At 31.6% G+C, this 13,009-nt stretch overlaps 1 protein-coding gene across 1 annotated transcript; it reads right to left on the bottom strand.

The window, feature by feature from the left end:
• Positions 1–896: 896 nt before the first annotated feature.
• LOC107074699 (myrosinase 1-like) lies at positions 897–3,713 on the bottom strand. Its single transcript, XM_015336364.2, has 7 exons — positions 3,607–3,713; positions 3,118–3,236; positions 2,865–2,998; positions 2,054–2,733; positions 1,829–1,979; positions 1,357–1,598; positions 897–1,220 (listed from the first exon to the last, which is right to left on the bottom strand). The coding sequence occupies exons 1-7, from the start codon at positions 3,654–3,656 to the stop codon at positions 1,070–1,072; spliced, it is 1,527 nt and encodes a 508-aa protein (XP_015191850.1). The 5' UTR covers positions 3,657–3,713; the 3' UTR covers positions 897–1,069.
• Positions 3,714–13,009: the final 9,296 nt, after the last annotated feature.

A 13,009-nucleotide genomic window follows, 5' to 3' on the forward strand; every position in this document is an offset into this window, starting at 1 on the left:
ATGCTCATAGATTGTCCGTTGATGTCGCAACACACTGGGGAAAGACAGTGAAACTACAAACAATTCGAAAAGTTATACATTCGGCTTACATATACGGTAGAACCGCGAGAAAGAAGCCGTTCATCAATGAAGTGAATAGACAAAAATGGCAGCAAAAGTGTACGCAAATAAAGACATAGAATTTTGGAAAAATGTCATATTTTTTGATGAAAGTAAGTTTAATTTATTCAGATCAGAAGGAAAGAAATGGATGGAAAATGGATGGAAAATCAGATGGAAACAAGTCATCATCAAACTGCGTGCAAAGCAGTTTTTGAATTAGTTGTAGAATCAGTGATCGGACGAGTAATAAATTAAAATCAAACGCGAATTATATTTATAGAGTAAGTGTTGTTCGTCGTATAATAAAATATTGGTTTCGCGATAAAAAACTCATCTATAGTTTCTTATTTTCGTTTATACCGCGTTATTAGATTCACGTGAGATGCATCGCCATGGTGCAATAGAGCTTCATCCCATTGAAGTGCATTGTAAGTATTCATTTTAATTATCTTTTATTCGATTCTATTTTATATGATTTTACACCACATTGTAAACAACTGTTTTATTCTTTTTTTTTTGTTTTACAGATATGAAGATGGAATTTTTTCCTTTTCAAAAATGTGGAATAAACTCTTCGATGAATCTTCGATGGATTTTCTTCAAAAAGAAATTTTAGAGCTTTCCTGTCATCAGAATACAAAACATGCTACATACTATGAAGTTGGAGTGTTTTTGAGCCATCGGAGAACTTCTAATGCTAATTGTTCATGTTACGTATATGTGCTATTTTAATAATAGAATACTACATATATGTGATATAACAGTTGGTAACGAGTGAGTCAAACAATTTAAAGTGGTAGTAATTATTTAAATAATTTATTGATGATTACATGAATAATTTCATTTGTTCAATCTATTGTTAATTTTATTAGTTTAGGATTGATTTTCTTGTTTTTTTTTTTATTCAATTTAAACATTACATTTGATTCTATCAGTTTTTTCAAAATATACTGTCCTTTATTAAGACTCATGGTGCAGTTATAGTACTTACATTTTCATGGGTGGGTATTTTCAAGCTTCTGTATTTTATTACTTTTTGCCACCAATGAGCAGATTTTTTCAACGTTCTTTTCCTTTCTGGATCGGTGAAATTGACATAAACGATTCCAAATGGTTCACTGCAAAATAATATAATTTTAATCAATCTTTTAAATTGCTAATTATCTGTATTAGTTTTATTATTTTTAAATAACTTCGTAATAATTAATTTAATACAAACAGTTAAATGATTGTAATGTAAAGGTTTTAATTTACCCGTATCCACGTTCCCATTCGAGACTGTCTAGGAAGGACCATACGAGATAACCTTTAATATTAACTTTGTCGCGATGTATACAAATAAGCATCTCTTTTAAATATTTCTCAAAATAAGTCACTCTATGATCATCGTCAGGTGTATTTTGACCGGAAACACCATTTTCTGTAATATACATGGGTGGATTGTTATATTCCGCTGCTAGTTTTCTTAGAATTATACCAAATCCTTCTGGAATAATCTAAATAAAAATAACTAATTGATAAAATATTCACAAAGAATATTTTAGGTTCTTCACATGAACATTATTTTTAATAATTAAATCTTAAATTCGAGAATATCCTATTATTTGTATTGTTATTAGAGCCATAAGATGTATACGGGTTTATAGAAGTACGTGCATTTTTCTATAAAATGTAATTATTTCAAAATTGAGACTTTTATGAATTTTATTAGACTAGATAAATTTACCTTTAGCCATACAGAAATAGTACCTTCCCAAGTAGGATCTTGGTCTCGTATTAATCCTTGATCATTATAAAACGAAGGTTCTAATTCTACATTTCCTTGTTCGACTCTTACAGAGGTATAATGGTTTATTGCAATAAAATCGGATGTACCACTGAAAGAATGACATAATTATCAAAATCAATAAAAATATGGATATTTAACTAAAATTGAATATTAATTAATTACCGAATATAATTTATCCAATAAGCGTCAAGCTCGGGTAATCGAGATCGTAGATATCCCTGTTGTTGACTCTTTATAGCAATCATTCTCTTCATTAAATCAGGATAGTCGCCTTTTTCAGAATATATAGGATGAAGTATCCAACCAATAGCGAATTGAAATGCTATTTTTGCAGATTCTGAATCATTTTCGTGTTTTGGATAAAAATTCCTTGAATGAACGTTGATACCCAATGAACCATTGTAGGTGTTCTTAAATTCATTCTGATACATTCGATAGACTCTAGCATGAGCTTTTAACATATTATCCGCACAAATATATTCTCCAATCCCATGTAAAGACAATTTACCGGGTGCGTGAATTCCCATTGCATAAACATGAATACAGTTGTCCGATGGTTCGTTCAGCGTTATAAATTTTTTTACTTTTGGAGCGTATTCTTTGAAAGCAATTCTAGCATAATCTACGAACCAATCAATTACGAGCGGATTCAGCCATCCTCCAGCATCTTCTAATATTTGAGGAAGATCCCAGTGATAGAGTGTTACGATAGGTTCGATGTCGTTAGCCAACAACTCATCAATAAGGTTATGGTAATATTTAATACCATCCTTACTAACCTTGTTAGAGAAACCATTTGGCAATATTCGTGGCCAGCTTAAGGAGAAACGATAAGCGTCAGCCTGCAAAGCAAAATATTAAGATTAAATAATTAAGAAAAATACAATAATTATATTTTGGAGATTTTGACAAAAGTCACTTATAGTGCTCATTATTTAATTATATAACAATACATTCATAATACTATACTTACTCCAACTTGTTTCAGTAAAGATATATCTTCTCTAAATTTATGATAAGAATCACAGGCAACATCACCGGTCTCATTTTTGACTATACGATCATTTCCTTCATGAGTGAATCGATCCCAAATACTTTCTCCTTTGTCTATATTTTTGTATGGAAAACGAGACAGAAAACACGAAAGAGAAAAACGAATAAAGACGAGTTGGAAAAGTTTCGAAGATGTAGTCGGAGACTGACAGATTTGAATTTAAAAGACCTACCGCTAACGTTCCAAGCTCCTTCGATTTGATATGCTGCTGTCGCAGCACCCAAGAGAAAGTTCGATGGGAACCTCAGGTATTCCTCATTCTCCTCCGACAAGTTGTTCTCCTGTGTGGATCTAAAAGAAAAAAAAGGAGATTAAGAAAGATAGAGAGAGAAAGAGAGTGTGAGAGTGAGAAAGTTGCTCGAACTAGTAAGTATTTTATCACGCATCGATCGTATTGAAATTTCAATAAAATTTGATTTTTCAAGGAGTTTAATTTGCTATTTGGTCTTTTTTTTTTATTAGATCTTTCCCAAATCTAATTAATATTTTATAGGTCAAGTAAAATGCAAGCTAGTTTTAAAATAGTAAGATTTTAATTTTAAACGAGATTGTATAGATTATTATAATTTTTTCGATTCGTTTCTTTACATTTGGCAAAGATATAAATATCAAATATTTTTATAATATTGAGTTTTTTATATAAAAAGTTAAAAATACTTACTTAACATAAATAGAAATAATAAAAATTTGAATCAAAGCGATGAGCTGCATGTCTGTTGTTTGACTGATCTAATATCCGCTGCGTCTTTAATGCACGATGAATGAACTTTATTCATAGGGGTTATCAAATCAATTCGGTATCACAAGCCAACAGTATATATTATCAGTCTAAAAAAAAATTTGTTTATTTAACATATTTTTTTTATATTCATGTATAAACAAATGATAATAAATTATTTTTAATTTAAGCAGATAAACGTGAATCTTCTGACGAGGACATAGTACTGGAATTTAGTGTCAAAAAACTGCAGAAAAGTAAAAATGGTCTGTAGCTAAACGGGACAACGAAACTGTTGACATATTTGGACGATATTGCTTTGTTAGGGGACAATAGAGAGTCATTAATTAATAACGCGGAAATACTAATAGATAATACGAAAGAACTGGGGCTACAAATAAGCGTGGAATAAACCAAATATATTTTCACCGATAGAATTCAGAATGTACGTAATATTGGAGCTTTGGTCATCCAGGATACAATTTTTGAACAAGTCAAGAAAAGAATCAATTTAGGCAATGCATGCTTTCATTCTGTCAATAAATTACTCAGCTCGAGGTTGCTGTCTAGGCGCTTAAAAATCAGGATATATAGGACAATCATCCTACCGGTAGTCCTTTATGGTAGCGAAACGTGGTTGCTTACGTTACGAAACGACAAGAGATTTAGGGTTTTCGAAAATGAAGTTCTTCGTAAAATCTTCGGTGCCAAACGCGATGAGGAAACGGGCGAATTGAGAAAATTTCATAACGTAGAAGTACACCGCCTGGAAAACAAACCGGACATCATTAACGTCATAAAATTACGTTGATTAAGATGGACAGGTCATGTAGCGCGCATGAGGGAGGATCGACCGGGACATAAAATACTGATCAGTATACCGAATGGGAACAGACCACTGGGTAGACCGAGACGTAGAAGGGAGGACAATATTATTTCGAGATCTTAAAGAAATAGGCTACGAAAACCGCGAATGGAGGAGTTGCGCGCAGAGACGAGAAGACTGGCGGGATTTGGTATTTGTGGCAATAAACTTTCGAGTTCCTAATGGCAATTAATAATAATAATAATAATAATAATAATAATAATAATAATAATAATAATAATAATAATAATCATTACTCTTAACTTTCTCTTTTAATAATGGGACAATATAGAAATGATTAAAATATAGAACATTTTCTCAGATACTTTACTCTTTCTCTCTCTTTCTCTTTTTCTGTTTCGTTTACCATGCCCAGTAGTTGACTCTCTAGAGAAAAGAGAAAAGGTTGAAAACAAATTAAGATTCTTTATCAGAGGCAGAGCAGGAGATGGAACGAATTCTCTTGGTTGTTCGGTATACTGTCGCGATGCACATATTGCACTATCATTCCTGTTGAGTCTTTTATCGCGCCTTGCATTTTGTTCTACCATCACCCATTTACCTTCATCCTTTTCCCCTCTTTATTCTTCTCTTCCTTTTCCCTCTACTCATTTTCCTTACGAGAAATTAAAAGCGAGAAAGGACGCTGACGGGGAAGAGTAATGTGTTCAGTTTTTAAAAGGACTTGCCTGCCACATTGAAAGATTTTCTGGCTCCTCTTTTCCTATCTCTTTCTTCTCTTTCTCTTTCTTCCCCAAGGGAAAAATCTTCTCGCCTGTGGGAAATACGTATCCTGACAGGTAATCTGCGCGAAACATTCGGTTCAGAGGTTATATAACCCACGGATAGAGAAATACGTAGACAAGCGGGAATTTCGTTTCTACGTTTGTACAAGCGGAACGTATCTCTATCACTTTCTTTCTCCCTTCTTTTTTTCATTCGTATTCTTTCATCCTCCCCATACGGCTTCTTTGTTTTCCCATACAACTACCTACATACATACTACCTACATCTCGTATAGCGATACACTAGACGACCTAGCTTAAGGGTGATTTCTAAGAAAGTAGATCAAAGTATATTCCATCTGTGCAACTAGACGCTATATAACGGTACGCGCAATTTTATACTTATCGATCACTGCTATATCTATTTTCTCGCATGTTTTATCCTACTTTACCGAAAAATAATGTTTTATCCAACATACTCACAGACATAGACAATTTATTAGACTATATTTTTATAACATATTGTACATCACTAGATTATATTTTTAGATTAAATAGGTATACATAGAAGAGAACTTTTATTATAAAGATTTCACAGAAAATAAACTTATCTAGACAGGTTATTTTTAAATATGCAATTATAAGCATAAAATTAAATAAAATTAAAGCGTATAACTTGAGCTAAACTTTTATTTAATTTTATTTGAAAGTACGGAAGAAGCAAGACCTGTCATTGAAAGTTTAATTGAGTTTCAAAAGATTCAACTAATATAACCGTCTTGAAAAATCTAAAAATAAATGGTACAAGATATATGATCTATATGAACTAACCTTTTAATAATGACTGCTGATAGTAGATTTTTGAAAGATCGTGAAAAACTTGGATTCAATCGGATCTTAAACGTTATGAATTTCTCATGACTTCTTGACCATCAAGTTTATGTATGTAAAGAAAATATATTGTCTTTAATTTAAATGTGATAACATAAACATAAACATAAACATAATAATAATTACAAGGTTTGAAAAGAGAGACGGTTATACGGTGATAAGTGAATAAAAAGGACGATTGAAAAAGAAGAATTCAAATAGGAATTAGAAAATCTTGATTACGAATTAAAAATAGTTAAGAGCGTGAATAGAGAAGTGAATGTGATAGTTATAAACTTAAATTGTCGTTTCTTTGTTCACAGGTAATAAATATTCTTTATGTACATAGTGTAAATATTCATTGAAAATAATTAATAAAACTTAATCTTTGTTTACAGAGAAACAATCTTTCGTTTTTTACTATTACCTAAATATAATAGAATTATTGTCTTATATGTATTTTTTAAATCTTGTCTAAATCATCGGAGTACTAGACTCAAATAGACAGGACCTCGCTCATTCAGCATCAGATGCTCATCACAAATCTAAAACGTCAGATATAGTTGTTTTAAATATTTATTATACTTTTAGAAGATTTTCGTTATTGTTATAAGTTTCAACCATTTGTTCATTTTGTCTTAACTTGAAATAAATATTTGTCAAATCGATCTGTCAAATAAAATCGATTAAAAAAACAAGATTACGGGTTAAAGGAATATTTTGCTACAATTGATGCAATATCACAGATTCTTTGAGTTAAGAACAAACGCTAAAGTCTTATGTATAATTACGACTGTCAAAGGAAAGATAAAGGAAAGTCATAGGAGATGGTAAATACGTCGTCTGCATTTTGAGTATCGTCGGAGACACAGCAGTAAGGTTTTGAGAAAGTTTAATCCATCTGTCTGTCTTTCTATCTTCATTTCTCTTCATCTACGTATCTCTTAGAAAGAGCAAGGGGAATCTCGCACGACGCGACGTAAGATTTAGATTCATTAAGCTGGTTCTTCTCATTTCTCTCCTACTTTCTCCTTTTCTCTCTTTCACACTTTCTTCGTTGGCTTCTCCGCTCGTTTACCTCCTTATCTTAACCTAACAGACTATTGTTCGCATAGTGCTAACCCCTACGAAATATTGCATCAATAAAATCGTAACAAATAAGTTTACGGTGGCATAAAATTGCTATTGCAGTTTGTGTTCTTTTCAAACGAGTACTTTTTTGTTTAAATAAATCGACCATAGTTATATTGGGAAAGAGAAAATGTCTAAAACCACTAACACAGTTTATTAGATAGATTAATTTATAGAATATTTGTTTTAAAAGTTTTCTAGATAATCCTTCAAAAAGAAAAAAGATAACAAAACTGTTTATTAAGCCGTTTGTAAATTATATACCACCAATAGGATAGAAATATATTTATTATTGTTAAACCATAATTACTCTCTAACTAATCATAAATACGATTATACAAATTTCCAGATTCTACACTCTATAAACGTATATTGACTAATAATTAGCGATTTCATATGAATTCCTACAAATCCAATCGCTCAGAACATTTTATTGCTGGTATTATTCAAGCACGATGGAATTATGATTTGATTTTGCCAATTGGCGTTTTATGTATAATATAGTAGGGCTATCAAGTTAATAACATGATCTATGGATAAATTAATTAAACATATGGTTGAAAGTTAATGATCAATTAACTAATATTTATAAGTTGGTAATATTGAAAAAATGTACAAATTGTCCTAGTAAAAATAGAAAAACATGATTGATGTTTTTAATACACAACGTATACCATATAAATTGAAATAAAAAAGAAATCGGAGAGCAAGTTGTTGCAGATGACTAAGTTGTAGATAAACGAAGAAGAATAAAAAATAGAAAGATAGAAAAAAGTAGAGTGAGAGAGAAAGAGAAAGAGGAAGAGTGAAAGAGAAGAATAGAAAAGAGGTCGTACTGTACAATAAACCATTCTTCGGGAAGCAAAACACGACGGTCGGCGCCGGCACGACCGAAGCCTAACGTGCTGCTTCATTATGCGGTGCGACGTGGCAAAGTGCCAAGGCCTTTGATATAGAGGGTGGTTACGTCGTACCGCCAACACCACCACCACCGCTACTACCACCACCACTACCACTATACTATCACCAAAAGCATCACTACTACAACTGTCACAACTACCCTGTTCTAGCCCTCGTTCATCCATCGACTCACCCTTCCGTCTTTCTACTGTAGCGTGATCAAAGAATATGTATGTGTATATGTATATGCTCAAGAGTGAATGCGTGAAAGGGAGAGAAAGAAAGAGAGAGAGAGAGAGAGAGAGAGAGAGAGAGAAGTAGTTTGTGTCCACACGTTGCCGATGCTCATGAGACTTTCTTCGAAAGATAGAAGTGTGGATATGGGTGGAGACGCTCACGGGAATAATTACAAGATCCCTACGTGCGGTACAATCGACTTGATTAAAGGGTCAAAACATCTGCTGAAAGAGAGATCGTTTTTTTGGGCAAACTTGACAAAAATTTTGTTTTTTCTCTTTTTCTGTTTTGTTTTGCTTTCGAAGATCCGTTCTTAACTTACTTAAACTTAACTTTGGTTTTATTTGTTTGGGCCACAAAATCGCAGACGCAGAAAACAAACTCAATGCAACTTGTTGCTGAACTACAGTACGGTGGAGTAAAAAGTCTCGAGTATTAGTCTTACCCTCGTCTATCTTGAGCCTTTTTCTAGCTGATAATTTCACGCAGAATTTAATTAATTTTAGTTGACCTTACGCTGAATTTTATTAAGTTCAAAAACTGTAAAATGTTAGCTCTTGCTAATCATACTTAGAATTACTTTGTTCAGTCACATAGAATTGCATAAATATTTTCACAAGATTTTATTCTTAGATCGATATATTCAATTAGTATCATAAAATGAAATTTACTCTTCTTATATAAGCTAACTAGCTTCGAGTGGAGTATATTGTACAGATTTATAATTAAGTATGTTTCTATAGGGTGCGTTTGTGTGAGCGATAAGAAAATAGGAAAATGTGTCGATTGAGATATATTTGGGACGACAAAAAATCTTTTTATTTTAGATAAAAGTGAAGTAAATGGTTCTGTGTTGTTTATTTCTTTGTTGAGACTTGTTTTTTTTTTGTATATTTACAAATGGACATTTGGTAAAAAATATTTCCATAATCGAGGAAATGTGTTTTGCCGAAAGTTTTGTTGGATCGTTTTTAATTAACTTTCTATTATTATTATATATATCATTTGATTTTAAGCACGTTCGTAACGATCTAGTTGTTAATTATAATGCATTGTTTCGTAAACCACTCAAATGTATTTTAAAAATTAAATTAATAAGAGAACTAATCGTTTCATGACCAATCAGGAATTAGGTACAGCAGACAGGAAAATTGATCATTTTCAGACAGTTCGTTCATTAACGATGATGTAGAACGAACGTGCTCGGAAATATATTTTCATTTGACTGGTTTTTTTAGTTAGTGTTCATTATTTTTCCGTCGATTTAACGAACCTTCGTGAGGATTACAAATTAATGAACGTCAATTAAATAGGACTTTAAATTCCATGTAGATAGATCCTTTTAATGCAACGCTCACGTTTTATCGATGAAACGTAAATACTAATTTCCTAGTACTTTATTATTAATCCTATTCGAATATTGCAATATAGATGTAAAGAAACTCCGTTTAACCAAAACTCTCCGTTAGGATTAGAAGTCATTAGAATAATCCTCACAGTCTTGGGGGATTCATTAAGTGCCGGAAAAACGTTATCAAATGGAACACCGAAAGGTGTTTAACGTCCATTCGCAGTATACGATAATTACTGTGCAATATGTAGCATATGTACATAGGATCGATAATTTCCTATTTTGCGAATATTAATCGCCATTCTTTTTCCATTTATTTGATTGTAAATGTTAATATTTATGAGATATGTCGATATCGAATATCACGTAACACATTTTAATGTTTTACGCTTTCTGTGTTGAAGGTACCTAGATATAAACATTAAAATTTATTCGAATAAAATTTTTGCTAAAATTCTCTTTTTTCTTTTGTCAATTCAACATAACATTCTTACAACGAGAATTAAAACGCATTGGAAAGAACCAGAATACGATATATCGTTTTGTTTTCCTTTTATGTCGAGCAGCATGTAGGAAATTTTACAAAATAGATGATAAAAAAAAAATTGACATTGGATAACGAAGTTAGCCAACGTTTCCTGGGTGGCACAGAACAGAAAGAAGATTGGCAAGCGTCCTCTCGTTGACGTTCCGCGTTTTTACAAATTAAAAAATAAAAAAAAAAGAAGCGTTCGGAGACACGCAAAATGCGAATGTTCGGTACGACTGGAGAGAAAAAAATAGAAAAGAAGGTAAATAAAAAAACATGGATAGAAAAAAGTTGGTCTGGAGAAAGGGAAAAAGTCTTTCTTTGCTTCAAACTCTACGACAATTGGCAACGTCTCTTAGAAAAGTCGACCGTTTATTTTGAGACTTTTATTTTTGCAAGAAAGAGAGAGAGAGAGAGAGAGAGAAAGAATAAAGAAGAGGTGAGTTAACAGTGGTAGATCGAGTTACCCGAGGCGCTTAAGGATGCAACGCTCATAACAAATGGCGGTTCGTCTTACGGTGAGCTACTGAGTACTTATTTTGCATCCTGACAGATAACTTTAGATGAGACAACGATAGCTGCTACGTCGTCTCTTTTTGCATACGATGTTAAAGTAGTACTCGTACAATTAATGTCAGCCAACATCGTTGTCATAGTCTTTCTTCTCCGAGAATCGGTTTACGAACCTTCTTTTTGTCTTGAAATTTACATTTAAATATTACGTTATCCAAGAATTAGATCAAACAAAATAGAATTTTACAGCAATATGTCACACCGTACTAAGCAAAGTATTGGGATGTTTAATGATGTCTTTTTACTTTTTAAAACGCTGGTATTTTTCAATTCTCGACACTTTATTCGTAAAGTGTTCAAATTACATGTTGCTTGCCGAGAAAAGTAATTGATACCTTATTATATTTGAGTGCTTGCATACAGAAAATTTTATTTATTTATTTATATATTTACTGTGCATACTTTGCGCAGTTTTATAATCTTATAATAAAACAAAATGAGTAACGATGTAGGAGTCAGATGTGCACCGAATTAAGTATAAAAATAATATTTATATAAATAGAATTTCTAATAGATATTCCTTTTTTATAATATATCAATAGTTAATTATGATATTTTTAGTTTCATCGACAAAGTTTCAGTAAATATTTCGATGTTAAATATCTTATTTAGGTAGAAAGTAATTTAATATACTTTAAATGAATTTATTAAATTATTATATGAGATATTCTTATTGCTAATATTGATCGTATTTGCAATTAAACATTCATTTACTTTATTGGATATTATTAGGGAATCAAGAGATGAGATTAAGATGATTTATTTATTACAGTTAGTATTAAAAGTAATATCAGATCAATTCAAAAATCATCTAGTTTAATGTGAATTAATAGCAGAAACGCGAGATGCTTTAGGAAATCCACGAGGGATATCCTTCAGTCGACAGATTCTCTCTAAAGATTGACTGCAATTACATATACATATATGGAATATATTGCAATTATAGATACGTTAGAGTTGTCGCTTGCTCGAGTAAATATAAATTAGATGAATTTTGACGATTATTTAACTTATATTTAAATAATTAAAATTCGTACTTAGATAATTAAATAAAAAATCTTTAAGAGGAATACAATTTGGGAAGTTTTTTGTGATTTTTTATTCTATGCTTGATTTTATTCACCGAATGTGCATGAGTAGCAGCGATGGTGATGATGAAAGCATGAATGAAAGGTTCAACATTGTCCGACGTTTATGATTTACGATCGACATGTGGCCGATGATACTACCCCTTTTCTTCTCTTTCGCGTGGAAAACACGTAGATCCACTTTTCACTCTAACTGACTTTCTACCTCCATCATCGTACAATGACCTTTCAAAATGTGTCAAAAGGATTGTAGATTAAAGAAAAGAGCAACTGTCTCTTTCCTTTTTTGTAGATGTTGTTAGGAAATTGAGTGCGACTTGCCTGATTCTGATTTCTTATAATAAAGTGAAAAACCTCTCTCTCTCTTTCTCTATATATGTATTATATATATTTCGTATTCATCGTAAAAAACATTGATAAGATAACAACAAAGAACGATCCCAAGAGACCAAGATTCTCAAGCTTGAAAATTGCGAAACTCCGGCAAATTTTATATTTCTATCGATATATTCTTTTATATATTCATGATTTTACAAATTATAGTACATCGCATTATGTAATAGTTGAGATGATATGTTCTACCTTATCTTTTACTTTGTCAAACGTTTGTCTATTTATTATTTATCCATAGGTTGTTCAATATTCCTCCTGTGTAGCATTCGTGACAATCATTCTTTCGTTTTTTCCTGTTTATGCTTATATCAAATCGACCTTGTTTTAAAAATACGTTATGTAAAAATGTGGAATAAAGCAAATGGTCAAAGTGCATGATGCATCAAATTTCAACCGATAACACCAAGGCGTGGAAGTGAAATATTCTTGGAAAATTAATTTTTATCTTGACTCGTAAAAAATATTGCATGATGCAACATTATCGTGAAATTGCATTTAAAACATGCCTCAAGTTACATCTTTAATATAATACAACTGGTAGAGCCTTACTATGGAAATATGTATATTTATTTATAGAATTTATTCGTGTAAATAGTAAACAATACGGTTTTTATGTGGGTTTCAGACAAAAATGAAAATATATATATATATATATATATATATATATATATAGGAGTATTCAGA

This window comes from Polistes dominula, unplaced genomic scaffold (assembly GCF_049000335.1).
Source record: "Polistes dominula isolate Pdom_NZ unplaced genomic scaffold, Pdom_raw_medaka contig_15, whole genome shotgun sequence".
NCBI classification, from domain to species: domain Eukaryota; kingdom Metazoa; phylum Arthropoda; class Insecta; order Hymenoptera; family Vespidae; genus Polistes; species Polistes dominula.